Source organism: Trichechus manatus, unplaced genomic scaffold (genome assembly GCF_000243295.1).
Source record: "Trichechus manatus latirostris isolate Lorelei unplaced genomic scaffold, TriManLat1.0 scaffold00057, whole genome shotgun sequence".
Taxonomy (NCBI): Eukaryota; Metazoa; Chordata; class Mammalia; order Sirenia; family Trichechidae; genus Trichechus; species Trichechus manatus.
Genome location: NW_004443993.1, coordinates 6,486,949 through 6,509,178, shown reverse-complemented (window position 1 = coordinate 6,509,178; position 22,230 = coordinate 6,486,949). Strand labels below are relative to the sequence as shown.

Below are 22,230 nucleotides of genomic sequence, written 5' to 3'. Positions count from 1 at the left end.
CCTCCCATTGCCTCCAGCCCCTCTCCACAACCTCTTGGTTCCTCCCCTCCACACCTGTCCTCAGCCCCCTCCCTTAGTGGGCAGGGCATTTGACCACATTCACTGCCACAACCAAATCTGCCACCCAGGCCAGGTCCTGTGCCAGCAGGCCAGCCCCAGCCCTCTGGCCTTGCAGTGTGACAGGGAGGTCTGGCTCTGAGCTGGCGGGGAAGTGTCGAAATGCGGAAGGTGAGTGAGGCAAGAGGGCAAGCAGTGGGCCTCAGCCAGCACACCCATGCTCTCTCCCAGCTTGTCAGGGCTCCCCAGATCTGACCACGCCCCTTTCCCACCCAGGATGCCCCATCAGGAGCTCCAGCCCTGGCTGGATTCCACTGCGGCCCTCCTCTCTGGAGGCAGAAGGCCCCCAGGGCCTTGCACCGAGTCCCCCCTGGGGAGAGGGACAGCAGACAGTCAAGAAGCTAGGACCTCTGTCAGGCACATTGGCTGTCCAGCACCTCAAGTTTGGGGACAGCAGCAGCAGGCGGGACAGGAACTCAAGGGGGACAGAGGTACCCCCAGGATCTAAGGACAGGCTGGGACAGTCCCCACCTCCTTTCCTTCCTCCTCTGCCCTCCCTCCCCCTGCGAGCAGCCCCCACCCTCCAGTGCTGGCCAGAGCAGAAGCCACAGTCATTTCCTGAAGGCAGCAGCCCAGTGCTGGTCCCACGCGCCCTGCAGCCCGTCACCCACCTGCAGCCATGGTAAGTCCCCAACCCCGGGAGAGCCCCGCACCTGCGGGAGTGAAGGGAGAGCGACTGGGAGTAGTGGGCACATTCCAGGACTGAAGAGCATGGGGTGGGGCTGGGACCCGGAAAGGGCCCTGAGATAGGAAGCAGCTGGGCATACCTCCAGGACAGCTCAGGCTCCGAGGGCGGCCCAGGCTGGGCTGTGACTGCAAAGGGGACAGCTGGGACTGCCCAAGACTGCTCCCTGCCCCCCAGCTCCGCATGAGCCGCAACGTGGTCATAGGAGGCCGGGGTGAGAGGAGGGGCTTCCTGTGGGGTGACAAAGTGGGTCACACATCATTACCTCCCTTCCCCATATCCCTGTCACTCAAATCATGATCTTCTGACCCTGACTTATCAAGGCCCTGTGGTCACTCGGGAACCCTGGACTCAGCCCACCCAGCCAGGTGCTTGACCAGAGGCAGCTCAGGCCCCAGGCAGGGGTCCTCACCTTTCCAAGGGGTGGTCCTGACCCCCTGGCTCTCGGGATGGGGAGAGTGAGGCGAAGGCCTGGCCAGACCTTCCCCCCCGCCTCGTTTCCACCCCCTCCCCTAACCTTACTGACCCCCAGAAAGCCAGGTTCGGGGTTCTGATGCAGGGCCATCTCGCGGGAATTTATAGGTCAGAGAGGGCCTGCCCTAGTTGGGTGCCTGCCTGTGCCTGTCGCCAGCAGCCCTCCGCAGCCGTGCGGGGCCGTGCTGCGCCAGGGAGGGTGCCCGGGGCGAACTGGGTTTGCCGCAGCTCAGGCACACGCCCGATTGCTGCCCGGTGTCTGTGACATGTGAGAGCCGTGTGCCTGTGCTTGCCCCAAGTCTGTGTGTCCGTCTGCACGTGTCCACGTGCGTCTATGACGGACAGACTGTACATGGCTGAGAAGATGTCTTTGTGCCTCTCTAGTTTTTAACGTAACAAACATTTACTGAGCACCTACTTCGTGACAGATACTGGGAAGACAACAGCCTTGCGGGCCACTTACATTCTACCAGGGGTGGAGGGTGGGGGTAGAGACAAAAAACAATCAAAACAAAACAAAAAACTGTCCGGATACCTCAAAAAATGTGTGTGTGTGCGTGCCTGTGTGTGTATGCCTGATACGCGGTGGCGGGTGCTAAGGGGAAAATCACGCAGGTGGTACTGAAAAAGAAGTCAGTGGCCGTCAGGTCAACTCTGACTCACAGCGACCCCGTGTGCGTCAGAGTAGAACTGTGCCCCACAGGGCATTCAATGGCTGATCTTCCGGAAAGAGATCAACAGGCCTTTCTTCTGAGGTGCCTCGGAGTGGATTTGAACCGCCAATCTTTCGGTTGGTAGCTGAGAGTTTACCCGTTTGCACCATCCAGGGAACCCCTAGTACTAGGGAGGGGAAGTGCTCAGGGAAATAAATAAGCAAATACAGAGGAGGAAGAGGAGAGAACCCCGTGGTGAAGAGCGTCCCAGGAGAGTGGAAGGGCAAGCTTGAAGGCCCCGAGATGGGAGTTCAAGGAGCAACCAGGGGAGTGGAAGGAGGCAGTGGGGAAGGAGGAGGCCTCGGGGCTGGACGAGGTGCTTCGAGGGCACTTAGGACAGAGCCAGGGCCTTGATGAGGTCTCTGGCGTTTAGCAGGGACATGAGGAACCCCAGCAGGATTGAAGCAGAGGGAGCCGAGGCCTAGTGCCCTGTGGCTGCTGGCGGGGGCAGGGAGGGGAACTGACCGAGGTGGTGAGGGAAGGGCGGGGGCCTGGAGGAGCCTATTACAAAAATCCGGAATGGAGGCAGGGTCCTTGGACCTGGTGACAGCGGTGGAGGTGGTAAGAAGTGGTTGGATTCCAGATGCATTTGGAAGTTGAAACCGAAGGGACTGGGGAAACGAGGTGTGAGAGGAGGAGGGAGTCAGGGATACTGGGAAGACCCATCACCGAGCGAGGACCGTGGGGGCAGCAGGCTGGGGAGACCAGGCAACCAGGTGCTCAGGTCCTGCTGGTGAGGGGGGCGGGGTGAGGGAGAGCATAGTTACAGGAGCCTGGGGCTCAGGGAGAAGTCCCTGGGTGTTGCAAATGGTTAAGCAGCTGCTAGCTGAAAGGTTGGCAGTTCGAACCCACCCAAGGTGCCTCAGAAGAAAGGCCTGGCAATCTGCTCCCAAAAGGTCACCCTTGAAAACCCTATGGAGCAGGTTGTACTCTGTGCACATGGGGTTGCCATGAGTTGGAATGACTTGACGGCAACTGGTTGGGTTTCAGCTGGTTTGGGACTCGGGGAGGCTGAAAAAAAAAAAATGTGGGGCATCCTTGAAAGAGAAGAGGCCTGAGGGCTGAGGCCAGGGAAGAGGAGCCTGGGGGTGGTGATGGTGGTGGGTGTCTGTGACAATGTCTATGTGTGTCCCCACAACCATGTATCAGAGTCCCTGCCTGACTTGCTCCGTGTCCCATAGGAGGAACATCAGGACTTCTGGAGCCTCCAAGCAAAGTTCCAGGCCTCTCAGCCCGAGCCAAGTGAATTCCCCAAGAAACCCCCAAAGCTTGAGTTCAACAAACTGCCAAAGAAATTTCCACAGCCTGAGTCAGGCGAGCACCCCAAGAAGCCCTCACAGCCCGAGTTCAGTGCAGGCCCTAAGAAAGCCTCGCAGCCCGAGTTCAGTGCAGGCCCTAAGAAGGCCTCGCAGCCCGAGTTCAGTGCAGGCCCTAAGAAGGCCTCGCAGCCCGAGTTCAGTGCAGGCCCTAAGAAGGCCTCGCAGCCCGAGTTCAGTGCAGGCCCTAAGAAGGCCTCGCAGCCCGAGTTCAGTGCAGGCCCTAAGAAGGCCTCGCAGCCCGAGTTCAGTGCAGGCCCTAAGAAGGCCTCGCAGCCCGAGTTCAGTGCAGGCCCTAAGAAGTTCCCACCGCTTGAGGCCTGTCCATTTCCGAAGAAGCACGAGTTCAGTGCAGGCCCTAAGAAGGCCTCACAGCCCGAGTTCAACGCAGGCCCTAAGAAGGCCTCGCAGCCCGAGTTCAGTGCAGGCCCTAAGAAGTTCCCACCGCTCGAGGCCTGTCCATTTCCCAAGAAGCCCGAGTTCAGCGAGGCCCCTCAGAAGCCCCTGCAGCCGGAGCCCAGCAACCCCACCAGGCTACCCTCGGAACCCAAGTTCAGTGCACTTCCCAGGAAGCCCTGGCCGCCCGAATCCAGCGAGGCCACCCTGAAGCCCCCACAGCTTGAGGTTGGGACCTTTTCCAAGAAGCCCCCACAGCCTGAGTCCGGGGTGCACCCCTGGAAGCCCCTGCTGCAGCCTGAGTTGAGTGAGGCCCCGCAGACACCGCCTTTGAGGCCGGAGCCCAGTGAGCCGCACCCCCATCCCTCAAAGCCCGAGTTAGGTGCATTTCCCAAAAAGGGCCTACAGCCTCAGCTCGGCAACTGCCCCAGGAAGTCCCCAGAGCCCAAGTTCAGTGATCTTACGAGGACCGCCTCGGATCCCAAGTTCGGTGTGTTTCCCAAGAAGCCGCAGCAGCCTGAACGCCAGGCACTGCTCAAGAAGACCCCACAGGCCGAGCTGGGCACCCTGCCCAGGACGTCCTCAGAGCCTGAGGTCAACTTGCTGCCCAGCAAGTTCTTACAGCCCGAAGGCCACAGGCCTTCCCACAGTTTCTCACAGCACGATGCTGGTAGCCTGCCTCGGAAGCACCCACAGGCCAGGTTCTTCGGTGACTTCCCTCAGAGGCCCCCGCTCCCCAACTCAGTCTCGGAGAGCTCGCTGCCCACCGCCACGGGGGGCCTCAGCCCCAGGTTCCCACTCAGCCCTGGGTTTGGGGCCCGCCTAGCAGGGCAGCTGCGGCCAGGGGCCCTCCTCGCTCACAGTGGAGGCGTGAGGCTGGGCCTCGGACCCGGCCACCCACCCCGGCGCAGGCCTCTGCCCCCTGTCAGCAGCCTGGGACCCCCTCCCATCAAGCCCCCACTGCCCCCAGGCCCCCCAGACATGCAGAGCTTTCAGAGACCCTCGATGGAAGCAGCCACAGGTGGGTCATGGCATCTGGGCAGGAGGAGTGCTGAGGCTGAGGGCGGGCGGGCAGGCGGGCAGACCTCCCTCCGCTCTCTCCTCTCCACAGCCCTGTGGAGGAGTCACTCCGCCACTGTGATCAACTTCCAGGCCCAACAGCCCAAAGCAATCCCGCAGTGAGTGTGGGGACCGGGGGCAGGCGCAGGTGGTGGGTGGAAGCGGCCCTCAGCTCAGGTGTCCCTGCAGGGAGCCGGACCAGATCTACGAGGTCTCCGACACCTACGACAACGCGGGGCTAGAAGACTCCAGCCCCAGCCCCAGGAGCAGAGGTTCGTGCGGGCCTGGGGGGCTCCTCCCTCTGCCCTCGGCCAGACCCAGGCTGCCCAGCACCTTGGAAACCTCGGCTGCGAGGGCGTCTTCTGCCCTGCTCCTGGTGTATGGTCCAACAACAACCCATATCCTGACGGAAATAGCGAGAAAGCAGCAGGGGGCCTCTTAGAAAGGTCTGGAAGGCGAGCCCAGAAGGCAACAGCCAAGAGAGGCTGTGGCAGTAGGGTGTGACCCAGGGCATTGGCTTGGGGAGCAGTAGAAGCATCCAGAAGTAGGAAGCAGGCAGGGCTTGGCGGTGGGCCCAAGGTTTGAGCCTCACACCTAGGGGCACAGTGGAGCTCTCCCCAAGTTGGGAACCCAGGAGAGCTAGAGGTTTGGAGAAGAAAGATGGCAGGTTCCACTTTAGACCTGGTGTGTCCGAGGCGCCTGAGGGGTGGCCAGGCAGGACCTTGACCTGAAACTCAGGCGGCCTGGCTGGAGACACGGATGTGGCTGTGACAGGAGAGGGGCTGCTCTGTCCTGCCCTTGTCTGCGGTCCCAGGCCCCAAGGCACCGGGATGCTCCCCGGCTCCCGGCTCCTGGCCCAGGCCCTGGGCAGCTCCCTCCTTCCTGGGACGCAGTCTGCTCTGGGCTCTGAAGGACCCTTCTATCTCTGCTCCCGGCGAGCCAGACAATGGTCGATGCTCCCAGCCCGTCTCTGCTGGTTCACGCCTTCACCAGCCTGGCAAGATAACAGATGGCTTCCATGAGAGCACATTCCCAAGGCAATTCGTCATTGTTGTTAGATGAAGGCGCCCTGGTGATGCAGTGGTTAAGCATTTGGCTACTAACTGAAAGGTTGGTGGTTTGAACCCAGCAGCTGCTCTGCAGGAGAAAGACCTGGCAGTCTGCTTCCATAAATATCAGTCTAGGAAACACTATGGGGCAGTTCTGCAGTTCTACTGTAATACAGGGTCACTATGTCAGGATCAACTCAAGGGCAACAGGTTTTTATGGGTTGTTAGGTGTCAACAAGTCAATTCCGACTCATAGCGAACCCATGTGACAGAAGAGAGCTGCCCCACAGGGTTTCGTAGGCTGTAATCTTTACAGGAGTAGATCACCAGGTCTTTCTCCCACAGAGCGGCTGGGTGGGTTCAAATCTCCGACGTTTTAGTTAGCAGCTGAGCACTTAACCACTGCGCCGCCAGGGCTCCTTCCCAAGACTGTATCATCCCCATTTTACAGATGAGGGAGCTTGAGGATCTGAGAAGTGACTTGGCCTTTGGGAAGGGCCTCCTGTGAAGGACCCTGGGCTCCTCATGCCTTTCCTCTGGGTCTCCCCACAGCCCTTGGGGTGCTACCGCTCTCCCTCCACCAGCCCAAAGCCCTGGTACAGAGTGGGCACCTGGGTGTTCGACTCCACGGCAATGGGGCCCTCCTGGGCCCCTTCTGCTTCTCCCGAGTTCCCCAAGGGGCTGCTTGCAACACCCTGTTAGCACACAGCTTCCTGGAAGAGCCCCTCCTGCTTCTGAAGCCATGGAAGCTGTGGCTTGGGTCTGGGGGCCCACTCTTGGGGATGTGGTCACAGCCAAGACTACATGCCCACAGACACGTCCCTGGCTCTCTCCCCTCCAGACGCCGCGTGGGCCTCAGTGTTTGCAGATTGCCCTTTTCCAGTCTGTCCTCCCACTGCAAGGGGGTACCAGGACGGGTGTCTCCCTTTCCCACTCTGCCTCACCCAGAGCAGTGACAGCTGGGTCTCCTCTGGAGGGCAAGCAGGGCCCAGCTCTCTCTTGGACTGAGCAGGCCATATGGGGAAGGCAGAATGTGAGGGTGGCCTGCTCGGGGTCACAGGGCCAGAAGCGGCCAGGCCACAGCTCAGCCCGTCTGCCCTGCCCCGCAGTCCCCAGGGGCGTGCATTGCTGTGGAGGGTGTGTAGGGGCTGGCGTGCCAGAGCTGGTCAGTCAGCTCCTGCAAGAGGCGGGAGCCTCCAAAGCGGCAATGTTCCAGCCAAGGCCAGGGACAGCACGTGGTCAGCAATCAGACCAAGGCTGGAGGGGCTCAGTGGCAGGCAGGCATACAGATACTGCACCTCTGTTGGGTCTGTCTGCCTGTGGGAGGCGTGCACGGGAGGGGCGTGACAGCCCAGCACTAAATAGAACCTTCCAGAACAAGACCATCTGGGTTCACAGTCAGAAACTGCGTGGTTGTAGATCTAGGCCATTGAGTCAGACTTCTGCCCTCCAGGTCTTGTCTCAGGACTGGCCCTGGGGCCCAGAAGGACCTAGTGTCAGTCCTGGCTCTCCCTCACCCATCAGAAATGAGGCCCCTGCTGCCTACAGGGAGCACACCTCCCCAGGAGAGAGTGCAACTTGGGAATTGGGTCCCGGCAACCAAGATGCTGCTTTGAGACATAAGGCCTAGAAAGGAGAAGAATCTGATCTTGGCCTCTCTGACTGGGAGGCCAGGCCCCTCAGAGACACCCCCTCATGGGCTGCTGGCCTGAAATGTCAAGAGCAGTGCTCAAGTCATCCTCAGGTACAGTGGAAAGCTAGGCCTGCAGTTCTGGGTCCTTGCCTCGCAGTGCTCAGGAGGCTCTGGCTGGTGGCCAGCCTCTTGACCAGCAGGACTCCTGTCTGGAAGGCTGCTCATATGCTCACCTGGGCGCCCTCACAGTCCAGTCTCGTCATCTGCCATGCCAGCCCGAGTCCCACCCGTCAGCCCCTCTCAAGAGGCTTTTCTTTGGACCCAGATCTCATTACAATTCCCAGACTGCAACCTGCTCTAGGAAGCAGAAAAACGGCCTCAGAAGCATACAAATATATCCTGCCCCTACTACTTGGCTGCTGTGTGCCCTTGGATAGGTTGCTTTGCCTCTCTGGGCCTTGAGTGCCTTCTCACTGAGGTGGGGATGACAGTATCACCTGCCGTCATAAGGCTGCTGTGAGGACTGAAGTGAGCTCTCGCGGGAAAGCCCTGGAATGTGGCAGGAGTTAGGAAAATGAAAGGCAGCCCACCAGAACTGATGATTCCCGAGAAAGGCTTCAGAGACGACTGGAGGGTGGGCTGAGGGGCAGGCAGCTACAGGCTCTGGGTCCTGGGGTACCCTGCCCTGACTCAGCATCTGCTTGTCCCCAGATGAAGTGCCGGCCCCACAGCAGGTCCCCAGGAAGCCTCCACAGGACCCAGAGCCCAGGTAGCATGGTCCCAGGGGCTGCACAGGGTGGGGCTGTGGTCCGGGGGGACAGTAGACCTGAGAGGAGCACATCTTGCTCATGAGCACCCAAACTCCTTGGGGGGTATCAGGAAGGAGAAGGCCCCCCAGACACAGCAGTTGCCACCCATGGACCAGAAGACCCTAAAGCAAATGAGGAAAGCGGAGAAAGCGGAGAGGGAGTTCCGGAAGAAGTTCAAGGTTTGGACCCCAAGCCCAACAAGAGTCTTTGGGCTGGGTTCGGCCCCAGCCAACCAGAGCCCCAGGAACCCCATTCTCAGGAGGACAGGTCCCCAGGGTGGCAGCCTAAGCAGAAGCCCTAACACCTGACCCCCCAGTTTGAGGGGGAGATTGTGATTCAGACGAAGATGATGATCGACCCCAACGCCAAGACCCGCCGTGGGGGCGGCAAGCACCTGGGGATCCGGCGTGGGGAGATCCTGGAGGTGATCGAGTTCACCAGCAAGGAGGAGATGCTGTGCCGAGACACCAAGGGCAAATGTGAGTGAGTCGAACACGCTGGGGCTGGGTGCCGCAGGCTGCGGGCACTCACCTCTGCCTGCTCTTTCCACAGACGGCTACGTCCCCAGGACAGCTCTGCTCCCCCTGTGAGTGCTGGTCCTGTGGGGTGGCAGGGTGGGGGTGCCATAGACCGGGACAGCATTGCTAACCCAACTGTGCTCTCTGCCAGGGAAACGGAGGTGTATGACGACGTTGCCTTCTAGGGTACGTAGATGCTCAGGACGGGTCGGACAGACCACAGTGCTGTGGGAGGGGTCCAGCCCCCACCCTGCTGCCCGTGTATGTCGGGGCTGGGGAGGCAGTCACTGGAAGGCATCCTTCCTCCTTAGACCCTCTGGAGAGGCAGCCACCACCCTGGGAACAGTAAGGCCTGCACGTGTGGGTGCCCAAGACCAACCCAGCCACCGTGACAGCAGGACCCCAGTTTAGCAGCAGGCGCTGCCCAGGCTCGTCTGGCCACTCGGTCACAGACCACATAAAGCTCCTCTGAAAAGTGAGCCCTGCTTTGTGTCTTTCCTTTACCTGCCTCATTGCCACACGGGGTGAAGCACAGGTACAGAAAGCCAACTGGCCAGACTGCCTAGAGTCCTGCAGGGTCATGGACACAGCTACTCCCCGGACCTTGTTCCTCGGGGATCAGGGTGAAGGGAGCTCCTTGTGACCAGATGCCTCTACCAAACCAACAGCCAACAGCTGGGGAACAATGGGAGCAGAGCTTGTCAGAAGCCAGGCAGTGTACGGGTGGACACGGGTAGGAGATGGCCCATCCACCCAGGAGCAGCAGGCTGTACACACCTGTGCAGAGTAGGCCTGGGTGATCACGTGCCGGTATGTTTAACTCCCAAGTCCATCAGTGCCTGTGCACAGAGCTCAGCCCGGGCCCCTGAAGAGGCAGAACACGCTCCAAGCCCTCACCCCACTTGGTGTGTCTTAACGAAGAAAAGCCAGGCTGGAAGCGAGCATGGTGCAGCCTTTGTGCCCCCAGACCGCAAGTACCGCATTATCACAATCGGGACTTAGAGACCACTGAGGTGTGGTGTCCAGAGCAGTCTTTTCCAAATGGGGTCGTAGAGAGGTGTGGGGACAAGGTCACGGCAGAGCTCCAAGGGGAGAAAGACCAGGGCTTGAGCTCCCCAAACCTCAGGTGGTGGCCCCACAACACACCAGCCAAGCAGCTTTCAGGAACTGGTATTTATTATCAAAGTCATATTCGATGTCAACAAGATGCCACAACTACAAAAAAAATTGCGCACATTGCAATCTCAATGCAAACAGTCAAATGGAATCCCAGTCATTAAAAAAGTAATTCAAATTACCCCAAAAAGCAACTGAATTTTTTAAACATCTTTATACATCCAGCCAACAAATTAAAATGGTTAACAAGAAAAAATACAAATTCAGAGGTCTGGTCTCGATGTTTAAAAAAGGCAACTGCTTAAGCATTTCTATCGATTCGAACATCAATCTCTCGGCCACTCAGCTTCATCCCATTCATCATCCGGCAGGCCCGCTCAGCCACCTCAGGCGACTCAAACTTGACCACACCGCACCCCTTGGACTTCCCATTCTCCATCTTGATGTCGGCATACAGCACGTGGCCTGGGCATGGGGAGAGAAGAAGAGACCACAACTCATGAGGCAAACCAGAGCACAGCACCAAGTGGGATCCACTCAGTCCAGGTCACCTGCTGGACTCTGGGTGACCTCTCTTGCCTGGTGCGTGACTGCTCAGCCCAGCTGCTCTGGGCTCCTCAGCTGCATTGCCATTCCTCTGCCCACAGGAGAACAATCTGATGGTCCCCTATGACACTCCTTTCTGGTGGCTTCAAGATCACTTACACACCACCTCTCAATCTACAAAGCAACGCCAATTAACACCTGACCCTTCTGAACTGTCCAAATCTAAGGCACGCAGTCATGAGCCAGCAGGTTCCCCATGTCCGTTCAAGCACCTATGGAGCACCCAGGTGTCAGGCACTGTGGGTGCATGGGCTGCAAGGAAAAGCTGCAGACTCAGAGGCCTCCACTCAGAGAGCAAGCACCGCCGAGACGGAGCCAGGCGCCTCCGATTCTAGAACCATGAATTCTGCCTGGGGGACAGGGAAAGTTATAAAATAACCAAAGAAGTGCCTAGAAGACTCTTGGTCTGATGATGGCGTGCACATCTGCACGGCGTATGTGGGGAGCAGCACCTGTAGCTCAAGGTGCCGCGACAGGAGGAGCTGAAATACAAGGAAAGGCTCTGGAGCCTAGACTTGCTCTTGAAGGCAGAACGCACCTCCAGGCTTCTCAGAGACAGGGAGAGTGGTGAGGTTCAATGTGACTTTCGGGAATATTCCGCCACAATGTGGGCAAGGAGAAGTGGGGGAGGGAAGGCAGGTGATGACTCAACAGCTTACCCAAAGAGAAGAACTAGGGAGAAGCAGCACTAGTTGCAAAATCTGAGCCACTACTGAAATGGGAAATGAAACAACACTGAGGAAGCCTAGATCTAGCCAGCTCCCCATAACCCTGACTAGGGTGAGGTGGGTATGGGGGTTCACCCTGGTGTCCCTAACAACACAGGCAGGCAGCAGCCCAGGAACCCAAACCAGAGTCGTTTGGCTGTATCTGCACATAGGCTGCCACAGGCCCAGAGCCAGCGGACCTCACTCCTGGGACCTGCCGTGCATGTAAGCACTCATGGGGGCACTGAACCAACCGGCCTAGTCTTGGGAGTGTTTGGCTTTGCCACTGAGAAGCCATGCGACCATGGGAACATGACTCTGCCTGACTCCTCTGTACAATGGGGCTACGCCACCTCCTTCCAAAAACTGTAGAAGCAAGAGAGCCAAGGAAGGTAAAGGTCAGGAGGGCAGAGGTGAAAGTGACACGGAACAGGAAGCTCATCGTCTGCTTAAATAGCTAGAGGCAGAAAAATGGCAGGGCTCGTCCACCCTTATGACAATGGGCAGGGTTCATCACTTAACTCGGCACAACGGCATCACCAACAAGCCCAGGCTGACGAAGGCACACACACAAAGCATCTAGAGAGACCTCCTCAACACTTACCACATTCGTTGAATTTGTCTTTTAGCATTTTCCATGTAAAATCAAATGGGAGCTGAGGGAAAAAAGGAGAGACTGATGTGAGATTCCACCAAATCTAAGGATAAACATTACCACTGCCTCTGGGGATGACTTTCAGGATTTCTCTTACACAGAGGATCTGCATGGCGGACCTTCAAGCTGTGACAATCCAGAGAGAACAAAGCAAGTCTATCTGGAGTGGGGTTCTCAGCTAGCTGGCCAAGCCCACAGCCTGTGGCTTTATCTTCTGTGGGAACACGATGCCCACAGCGAGTAGACAATGCAGTCTGCCCCAGAACCACTGCAGTGGCTAAAGGTGGCCCATTTGGTCCACATGATTCAGTTATAGCCATTATTTTTCTCTGAATTGTCATGTCAAAATGCAGTGGCTCTTCAAGGGATCAAGAAATTAGGGGTCTCGGTTCAGTCTAGCACGTCAGGGAGGCCACACACTAACAGAACAGGCTGCTCTTGGTGCTTAAGTGTCCTACACAGGCAGTCCCTCCTCCTCCCTCCAGCACAGACTTTGCCACTCAGCTCCCCTTCTGGGGGACCTGCCCCCCTCCTCCCCACCCGCCTCCTCCCCTTGTACTTGACACCACTGAGATGTTCCAGAAGAGAAGAGCCACTTACGTTTCTCACAAATATCTGGCAAGCCTTCCTGGCCACTCCAGGGGCATGGCCTCCAGCTCCACCAAAGGAACCTGCAAAGCTTCCTCCAAAGTTGCCACGCTCCATCTCAATGGCACGGTCAAAGCTGGCGCCGCCACCGCCACCCATGGCCAGGCCCATGCGCTCGATCCCGGCGCCCAGGGCCGGGCCCATGGCAGGACCCATGCGCTCCAGGCTGTTGGCGCCCATGCGCTCCAGGCCCATGCGCTCGAGACTGTTGGCGCCCATGCGCTCCAGGCCCATGCGCTCGAGGTTGTTGGCGCCCATGCGCTCCAGGCCAGTGGCCATGCGATCTATCACGGGGCCCATGCGCTCCAGGCCAGCCCCTATACCTGCGGGCACCATGCGCTCCATGCTCAGGCCCATGCGGTCGATGGCAGGGCCCATGCGCTCCACACCAGAGCCCATGCGCTCAATGGTCTGGCCAACACGGTCGATGGGCGCGGCCATACGCTCAAGGCCGAAGCCCATGCCAGCACCCATGCGCTCCACACCAGAGCCAATGCGTTCCATGGTCTGGCCCATGCGCTCGATGCTGGAGGCCATGTGGTCGAGGCCCAGCGGGCCCATGCGCTCAATGCTGGAGCCCATGCGCTCCACAGAGCCCATGCGGTCCATGACCAGGCCCATGCGCTCGATCTCGGAGCCCACGCGATCCATTCCATGGCCCAGGCCTGCGCCCATGCGCTCCATGCCAGCGCCCCCAATGCGGTCAATGCCGGGGCCCATCCTCTCGATCCCGGGAACACTGCCTCCGCCTCCACCTGGAACAGGGCCGCAAAACACAGGCAGGTGTCAGGGGTACACCACGCTAGGATGGGACCAGGCCGCAGAGGTCCATGCACTTGTCCACAAACTAAACATTGGCAGGAATTAAGTCCCACAGTCATTCCCCACTCAGAGAGCCCTCAAAGGCTGGTGGCAACTGCTAAGCTGGGCAGTGAGTACGTGGGGGTCCTGACATCATTCTTCCTACTTCTATGCCACAGTTGCAATTTCCATGACAAAATTCAATCAGGAAAAAAACCCTTGGAGCACTTGTGCTGACAAATGTTCTCCAAGCTGCCTGTCCAGTGCTGGCACCTGTGACAAGCTTTGTGAATCACAGAAGTCAATTACTGAGACCTCTGCAGCTTCCCATCACCAGCCATCAAGAAATACTCTCAAGGGGTGAGGCCTACAAACCCCACCCTCAGATGGTCACCAGTGTGAAGGAGAGGACAATTCAAAGTTATTTCCAAACTTCATCCTGCTCCCAACTTGTCCCTCTAGGATGCCCTGCTGGTGGCCAGTCGGGCTGCATGTTCTCAGCACTTCCAGGGCACAGAGAAGCTATTACACAGCCACGTAAGAAAGAAGAGATGACAACAGATACAAAGACCAATGTAGGTACTGTGCACAGATGAACAGAGCCAACAACTTCTAGGGACGCTTCCTGTCAGGGAAAGCAGCCATCTGATACAGATACTGCTGGCTCTGGAAGGAAGGTATCGAGGGCCCTGCAGAGGGTTGTGGGAGAGGCCTGGACTCAGTCCCTCGCTACCATGGCTCAGGCGGGACACATGCTGGCAGGCAGGTCAGCAGTACAGTGACCCCTGATGCCTGCTAGTCGGGCCAGAGCAAGGAGGCCCGGCCTTGCCGCTTTTCTTGCTCCAGCTACAGCACCGCTGCTGCTGGAACTGGGGTGTCGAGCCCACAGCTGGCCTAGGCCAAGATGCCGATTCGAGAAGAGGAGACGTAGCAGCAGCGTCTCTGCCTGACACAATGACTAACGCGGAGGCCCGGCAAGGCCACTCCGCTTCTCTGTGCCCGTGTCCTGAGCTGAGTAACAGCACACCGAATGGCAAAAAAGAAACCTGACTTTAAACATCTTAGGCTTTCGGAGCAGAAATTTCTCAGCGACCATCTGACTTCTTCAAATAATAAAAGATAAAAAGAGACCAAAAGAGGGTAGGGAGTTTGCCCCATAGCATCAGAAATGAGACTGAAAGCCAGATGCCAACAGCAGCAGTGGACTAGGAAGAAACGGTGACCCCATGGAGTTCTAAAACCAGCCCAGCTCAGCTGTAACCTCAGAGCCACAAGGGAAAACTGGGCTGAAAAGTACATTTAGTTCTAAGCAGCCTATTAAACTGTGCACTAACAGAAAGATACACCAAAATGCTTACAGCAATCATCACTGTGCAACGAGATTTCAGGTATTTATTTTCTTCATAATTTTCTCCATTTTATAGTAAGTACATGTGCATATTTTAATAATAAACACTTTTTGTGTACTTCTACAACCAGGTAAAAGAAAAATATTTACTTTTAGGGGAGAATAGGAAAACAGGGAAGCCCTTCATATTACATGGGTGTGAAAATAATGACACTCAGCATTTACGTAGACACTTTTTTATACGCATTAACTTATTTGCTCTCTGTAACAACCCTATGAGGTAGGTACTATTATATCCCCATTTTACAGATGAGGAATATGAAAAACAGAGAGATTCAGTAACTTGCCAAACATCACACAGCTAGGCAGACTCAGAGCTGGTTCCCAACTGGGTGGTCTGCCTCAGAGCCCATATGTTTCACCACTGCACTCTACAATCTGCTGTAATTACAACAGCCTGTTCTAAAAAATAAAAAATCGAAACATCAGATGAAATGTTTCCTACCTCCTCCCTGCTTTGCCATGATCGCTCCTCTCTTCAATGCATTACTTAGGATTTCTATGGAAATCAGGAAGGAAAAAAAATTAGCTAAATTTTTCTGTGATAATAGCAATTTGCTTATTACAGATTCCAGAGAAAGAATACTACTACTAAGACAAGGGGGTTAAAAAAAAAAAAAAGGGAAGGGGGAGGGGTTTGAGAAATAAACACACAGACAAACTCATTCTACTAGACAACTACAAGAGTCCTAGGTGCCAGGTCCTGAGGCTGGGGTACAATGTAGCTCCGGAGTCTGAGGCTCAGTCTGCAGAGTGATCTGGGAATATGCCCATCAGAGCTGGGAGCCTGTGAGCATCCATGAACAGAACTCAGAAGGTCAGAGCAAGAGTGGCGCAAGGGAGGCCAGCAGCCCCTGCTCGGTGGCAGTGCACGGAAGCTGAGCCAGCTCTTCGGTGCTGAGGCGTCACCATCTCACCTGAGAAGGAAGCTAAGACCTCTCTCAGGGACCTCCTTCTGAGCAGGAGACAGAAGTCTGCACTCACTCACCCACCCACAGCCCACCAATGCTGATGGTTATCATTTAGAAAATATAAGTTGTGACTACAGTGACAGCCTAAATCCTAAAAATCAGCAGCCACTCTGTGCGGAGCTGGGAATATTACCTAATCAACGATCTGTGTGTGGAACGTGCTCACCAAGCTGAGCACACCAGCCCCACCTGAAATGAGTTGTGACGGTGACCAAGTGACAGTCGAAGCCTCAAGAAAATAAATGCTCCCAACACACACTCACTGAGTCCAAAACCGAAAATACTGCTGCGTGCTTGCCAATGGCTCATCCAAGTATCTTTCAAACGTGTCTAATGCTATCTATAGTGTTACCTTTTAAAAGCTTCTTTTCAGCCCTTCATTATGTAAAAGGAACTTCTACCCCCTCTGGTCGTAAAGCACACTAGGCAACTTGGACAACAGCCACAGAACACATCTATGGTGTGAGCATAACAACAAAGAAAATGGAAACAGGAGACCCTCCAGCCAGAAGGAAAACAAGTCTAGGGTCAAGTCTTCTGTCAGGCCTGCCAGCCTGCTTACCATGGTAGGCCTAGATCCTAGCAGCACTCAGCTCAAACCATTCCCTGAAAAGCCTTTGATCAGCACCCCTGATTTGAAGAGAAAGTCTTGTCATGGGCATCCACAGGACTCCATTCAATGACTCCCAACTCTGTTCTTCCCTTCCTGCGCCCCTCCCAGGTGTACTCTCACCTCCAAGCCTCTGGCCCTGGCACACCCTCTACCTATCGCCAACCCCTCAAACGCCCAGCCCCTCTAGTCTAAGCCGCATCTCTTGCACGCAGTCTTCCTGAGTTCCTGCTCAGATCCAGCGCTCACAGATCAGAACATGTCTATTAGCCTTCTGGAGTAGTGCTTTCCCAAGTCTTAGAGAAAATGAGAGCATATGGGTGGTTGCCCTGGGGACCCCAAGTCTCCACACTCCCCCAACCCGGACAACTCACTGCCCTCTAACATACTGCCTTGTGGTGCCATCCCAAGCCGTCCTCGGAATTACGCCTCCTTCAAGATCAAAGACACATAACTAGTAGTATCTTGAAGCACGAGAACAGCTGTTTGCACAAAGAAGTGCACAGATCTACTGACTTGTAGGAAAGACAAGGAGACTGAGTAGGTAGGTGCTATCAAAAGTAGCACAAAAATGATTCCATGTGAGGCTACACAGGAAAAAAAGGTAGCAAGAACTGAATCCGAAAAACCAATTCAGGCAACTACTCTTCAGCCTGGCTTAAATGTTGCACAGTAAAAACTAGGAAAGCCACAACATGCGTAAACCAGCAACCTGTCAGAGAAGGAAAACTCAAATATTTTCCACTAAAATAAGTGGCAGAAAAGTGTTAAGACCACACCCTGTCAAAGGCGGAAAACTTGCAAGACCAGAAAAACAAGCTTTCGCTGTATCTGGCACAAAGATTATTTCACTAACTTGGGTCTGATCACAAGAAGTGGCAGGGATGCCTTGGCTTTTACGAGCGGTCACTCTGGGAGTCCTCAGGAGAAACAGATCACATGGCCCCAATCAGAGAGCAGGGCTCCAGGCAGCAGGGACACCAAGCCCTGCAGATGTTTCCTTTCAGATCATGAAAGGAGCAGCGTTTCCTGCTGCCCAACAAAGGAACCTCACAGGCAAGAACTCCACGCCCACGTCTGTGCCACGTGTGTCCTACTGCAGAAGGAGGGCACCGTCAGGTGGCAGAGGGCTGAAGGTGCAGCACAAGAACAAGATCCTACCTGAGGGAGCAAAGCCAAGTGTCCTTCTGCTCTTCTCACCGTAGGTATCCATAAACTGGTATTTGTGGTCAAATAATAATAAAGTTAAAAATATTTCTAAAAGTATCCTACCATTCCAAGATACAAAAATGAAACCAGGCATGCCAAAAAAAAATTTGACTCTGTCACATACAGATATAAACTCGCCTCCAAAATTAGAAGAAGTCAGAATAAAGCTACAGGTAGATATATCAAGCCAAGTCCAGAGAAGGGTAAATCTTTACCAGCAAGAAAATCACTGAAGTTACCTACCCATGGTCAGAGAGAGAAAGAGAACAAAAGTCTCTACCAAATATCAGATTCCTCTCTGTGGGAAACGTCTCCAGTAGTTCCTGATCTTCATGAAAAAGATGACGGGAATACTAAGGATAACTTGAAGAACTGAGAATCCCGTTCCACTGATGAGCTGAGAGGATGACCAAGTTGAAGGTCCTTCATAAATTCTAAGTATACCTTGGATATAAACCCCACCCTCAGGGGACCCATGAAGACAGAGGCTAAGCACTCTTTCAGCAGGTCACCTGGCAGGCTGAGGAACAGGTGAAAGTGAAGGTGGGGCCCTACATCTCCATGCTCTGATCCACCCAACCTTTGAGAGAAACAACTTCAGATCCTCTCCTTGCTCCACAGTAAAGGAGAAGTATGCTGACAGATTCTCACAAACACCTACCTCAAAATCGAGAAAGACAACATCCACAGTAAGGAAGACGCTAACCTGCGCTGCAACCTAACCAAGACAAAGTCTCCACATTCAGGTAGGGACCAAATACTCAAGGCATTCCTGTGTCAGAAAACCTCTCTAGCTGATAACAGATCTTTTCTAAAGGCATGTTTAGACACAACAGCTCTTACAAACATCAGCAGGCACACAACTCCATCCCTGCTACACCGGCAAACCACAGCGCCCTGAAGTGAGGAGAGGCTCATGCCCCCACCTAGCAGAGCCTTGAACAACTCCACTACTGGCTGGAGAGCCCATGGTGCTATGTGCACACAGCAGTCTGAATTCCCACAGCACGCAATACTAACCTCACGGCAGTAGTAAAAAAGAAGCCATTCGAAAAGACTGGAAGAAAAATGGTGCCACTGATGTCCATTAAAAAAAAAGAAAGAGCCCCAACATCCAAGGTGAGCCTGCACCCCCGGGGCTCGACCCCGCCCACATGGGGCCCACGGGGCCACCTTACCCATTCCTCTGCCAAGGAGCCCTCCAAAGCTTTGAAACATTCCCATTTCCTTCCTGGCAAAGTCTCTCTCAAATCCTCCACCCATGCCACACTCCATCTCTGTGGAAAAAAAATATTACCCTAGGCCTTTCCGGGAATACTATCACGTTGAGGACGTTAAAAACAAACAACAGACACACAGCAGCCACCACCAAGTCAGCATGTGTAATTTTTCTACAGGAAACCATTACTCATCCTTTACTCCTTAAAAAAAGGAAAGCAGTCACTCGTGCAAATCCCTGAAAACAACCTATCTTCAGTCCAAACAACCTATCTTCAGTCCAGTTCCAGTAAAAGAGGACTAGTTCACAACTTAGGCCACAGACCCACAACGGGACACACCAAGCAGCCACAACTGCAGCCACTGGCACATGGTGGCTGCCATGCATACCTCATCAAGGGAGTCCGCGGGCAAGCCTGCTCACAGAACTGCAGCAGCAGCAGCAGGTACCGTCTGGTGGGCACACAGCACACGCCTGGCGCCCTGCCAGGTGCTCCATGAACATCATTATCTCACCGACTCCTCACAAAGTGCCCACACACCTACACCATCCTCTACCACCACCACCTCCCTGACACAGAAACTCGGGCGCAAACGATTTAGTAACTTGACCAAGGCTACAACCTGCTAAGAGGTGAGGCAAAGGCTTGGACCTAAACCAGACTCAAAAGCCCCCTTAACACACAAACACGCCCAGAGAGAATCTAAAAATATGCCCGTGAATAAAAAGGTTTCTCCACCAATAACTGGAGTGCTTTCATCTACATAATGGGCTTCTGGTACATTTTTTCTTCATTATACTGTCCTATACTGAGAGTAGGACTATTTACTGTGTTCCTCAGCTTTTGTGGGAAGAGCTCTGCCACAGCAGTCACCTGCCTAAGAAAGTCTTTTGTGACTCCTGCCCTATCACTGGCTACTTACTTCCTTGTATATCCTATCCACCTAATGCAAAGCTTACAATGTGTATTACACTTTCTGTCTCCCCCCATATGGAGAGGTCTTTAAAGAATCAGTTTTATTAATCTCACTCCCTAGAAACATGAGATAAACAGGTGCTAAATAATGGACACCTTTTATTTTACAAAAACAAAAAAATTGTTCCCTGTAGTCTGAGTCCCCTATCCCTCCAATGAAGCAAACGAATGAAGCAGGCTAGCATTAATCAATAAACAAACTCGGCAGACTTCAGCAAGAGCGGAGTGCATATCCATAGAACCAATCAATGGTGGGTGAACCCCAAAGGCTGACAGCATGCAATCCCCTGGAGCCCATCAGCCTCAGGCGTGCCTGCGGGCAGCAGGCAGAGCTCACTTAGCTCAGAGAGTGCGCCTAACAGAAACCCCGTGTGGCACCTGAGTGGAGCGTGGCTGCTCTCTTAATACTCATTATAAACCCCCAACAAGGGTGCACCCCCATGCTTCACATAAGGAAACTATCTGCCGACATTAATGCATTGGCACAGGCCTCAGAACTCATCTTCCCAACTGTCAAAACAGGTCCCAGAGCGCAAGGAACCCAATCTTCTCTGGGGGAAAAACGTAAAATCCCATTGTCAGATATGGCATCAAATCAGTCAGTCTTGGTTGAAATTTGCCAGTCTTTTCATTAAACACTTTTACAGCCACTTCATCAAGACGTGACCTACACATTGATGGCCCAGAGAATCTGGCAGACGTATTATCAGTCTGATGTAGTCAGCACCTGTGACCATCACAGGTTCATTATGGTTGTGAATTAAACATGCGCTTAAACCCAGGATTTCTTCATCAGTGCTTTTTCCAATGTGATTTAAACTTCCCTTGGACCTGGCGCCTAGCACTCCAGAGTTTTCACCCCAATCCGAGAGCACAGATCAAGTGTGAGGAAGTCACTGTTCTCTACTCTAGCTGCAAGGGCGGCGAGGGAGGCCCGAGTTCCTAAATCTAAGAACATCGAGTAAGAACACACGCTCCATCTGGTTCTCCACAGAGAATCGGCACTTTGAACCTTCTACCACCAGGCTCGGAATCAGACCAGCTGAGTGACATCTGCCAGTTTCCAGAGGACTCTGTACACAGGGCTCAGCACAGCCCCCCACCCACCCCACCCCCTTGTTTCCACTGACTTCTAAACTGCATCATTCCACCCTGCGGAGCAACACCCAGCTTTCCTTTCCAACAACTAATCTCTTCTGAGCAAACATCAAGCCAGACTTCTCAAAGTCTTATTTTTATTGAAATCTCATGCACACATGAGCCACAGGCAAGCAGGAAAGCACACTGGAAATGCAGGTCTCTGTGCCTTTGTTGTCAATTAACGGTGATGACCTATTACCAAAAAGCACCCCACGTGAAGAGGCAATAACCACACTCTCTCCTACTTTCCCCTACTCTCCGGACATTTTTTCATCAACAATCTCCTCTCAGATTGGATAGTTAATGCTGATCCTATCAAAGTACTTGCTTGCTCTATACTATTTCAACTTTACATGTTACTGTGGACCCGCAAAGAAACATTTCAGCCCCTTCCTCGGTGTCTGTGTGTGTGTGTGTATGTACGTGCGTGCGTGCGTGCGTGCGTGCAAGCACGCGCGCAGCGGGGAGGGGGAAGGTTTAAAGAGTCAAACAACAGAGATTTCTCACTGCACACTCCACAGCCCTGCTGGGTGAGATGGGCCAACGCTTGTGTTGGAGGCAGTTATAAAAGGTAGACTGTCATGTGATGAAGAGCCAGGCTCAGGAGCCAGACAGCCTGGGTTCAAATCCTGACACCACCATTTACTAGCCCTGTGACCTTAGGCAAGTCACTCCGTGCCTCAGTTTCCGCTGAAATAGGGATAACAATACCTACAGATCATGCGGTTCCTGCAAGGACTAACACACTGCTACTATTATAATTAATGTCACTATCATTACATTTCAGTTAAGAGGTTGGGAGGGCTGTAAGACGTACATTATGTAAACCCTAAATTAAAGGATTCTGCTCTGATTTTCACTGATGTCTCTGCCCACACTTGGAGCCATCAGGCCGACGACCAGAACTCAGCCCTTTACAGCACTTCTCTGGGAGACACAAACATCAGCGCCTCCAAAGAAACCCAAACCCCTTCCACTTGGAGCCCATTTCCAGTGTGCAAAAGATAACCACAGATGTCTACATGATGCTTTCTAGTGCTGGAGTTAATAAGCAAGCTTTAAATCTTAAATTTTCACTGGACAGTTACTGGGGAGATTTGGAACCCATGACATCTCAAGAGCTGAGTGACTACGAATGAACACTTAACTACTCAATCTAGTTAGGTCTAGCTTTGGAAACACACGCTAATGGTTGTATAATATTTAACACAACTTAAAGACGTGAATCAGTAGAGAAATGGCAGTGGAAAATCATTTCTTAAAAGTGGGCCCATAGTTGTGGGGACCATGGTCTCGGGGAACATCTAGCTCAACTGGCATGACACAGCTTATAAAGACAATGCTCTACATTCTACCTTGGTGAGTAGTGTCTGGGGTCTTAAAAGCCTGTGAGCA

At 54.2% G+C, this 22,230-nt stretch overlaps 2 protein-coding genes across 7 annotated transcripts in view; one reads left to right on the top strand and one right to left on the bottom strand.

Moving 5' to 3' along the window:
- Nucleotides 1–639: 639 nt before the first annotated feature.
- On the top strand, nt 640–9,786 carry PRAM1 (PML-RARA regulated adaptor molecule 1). The gene is made up of 10 exons (XM_023733237.1): nt 640–739; nt 3,171–4,722; nt 4,813–4,879; nt 4,950–5,032; nt 8,154–8,211; nt 8,322–8,430; nt 8,568–8,730; nt 8,804–8,837; nt 8,921–8,955; nt 9,081–9,786. The coding sequence occupies exons 1-9, from the start codon at nt 737–739 to the stop codon at nt 8,952–8,954; spliced, it is 2,103 nt and encodes a 700-aa protein (XP_023589005.1). The 5' UTR covers nt 640–736; the 3' UTR covers nt 8,955; nt 9,081–9,786.
- Nucleotides 9,787–9,922: 136 nt separating this feature from the next.
- HNRNPM (heterogeneous nuclear ribonucleoprotein M) overlaps nt 9,923–22,230 on the bottom strand; it is a 40,609-nt gene continuing 28,301 nt past the window's right edge. For 2 of the 6 annotated variants that reach the window (XM_004378404.1, XM_004378403.1), the window contains 4 exons: nt 15,156–15,209; nt 12,454–13,256; nt 11,803–11,854; nt 9,923–10,350 (listed from right to left, as the gene is read on the bottom strand). In XM_004378404.1, the coding sequence (XP_004378461.1) occupies nt 10,187–10,350; nt 11,803–11,854; nt 12,454–13,256; nt 15,156–15,209 (1,073 nt within the window). In that variant the 3' untranslated portion in view covers nt 9,923–10,186. The remainder of the gene's footprint in view (nt 10,351–11,802; nt 11,855–12,453; nt 13,257–15,155; nt 15,210–22,230) is intronic. The other 4 variants (XM_023733234.1, XM_023733235.1, XM_012556168.2 and 1 more) reach the window with 3 other exon arrangements.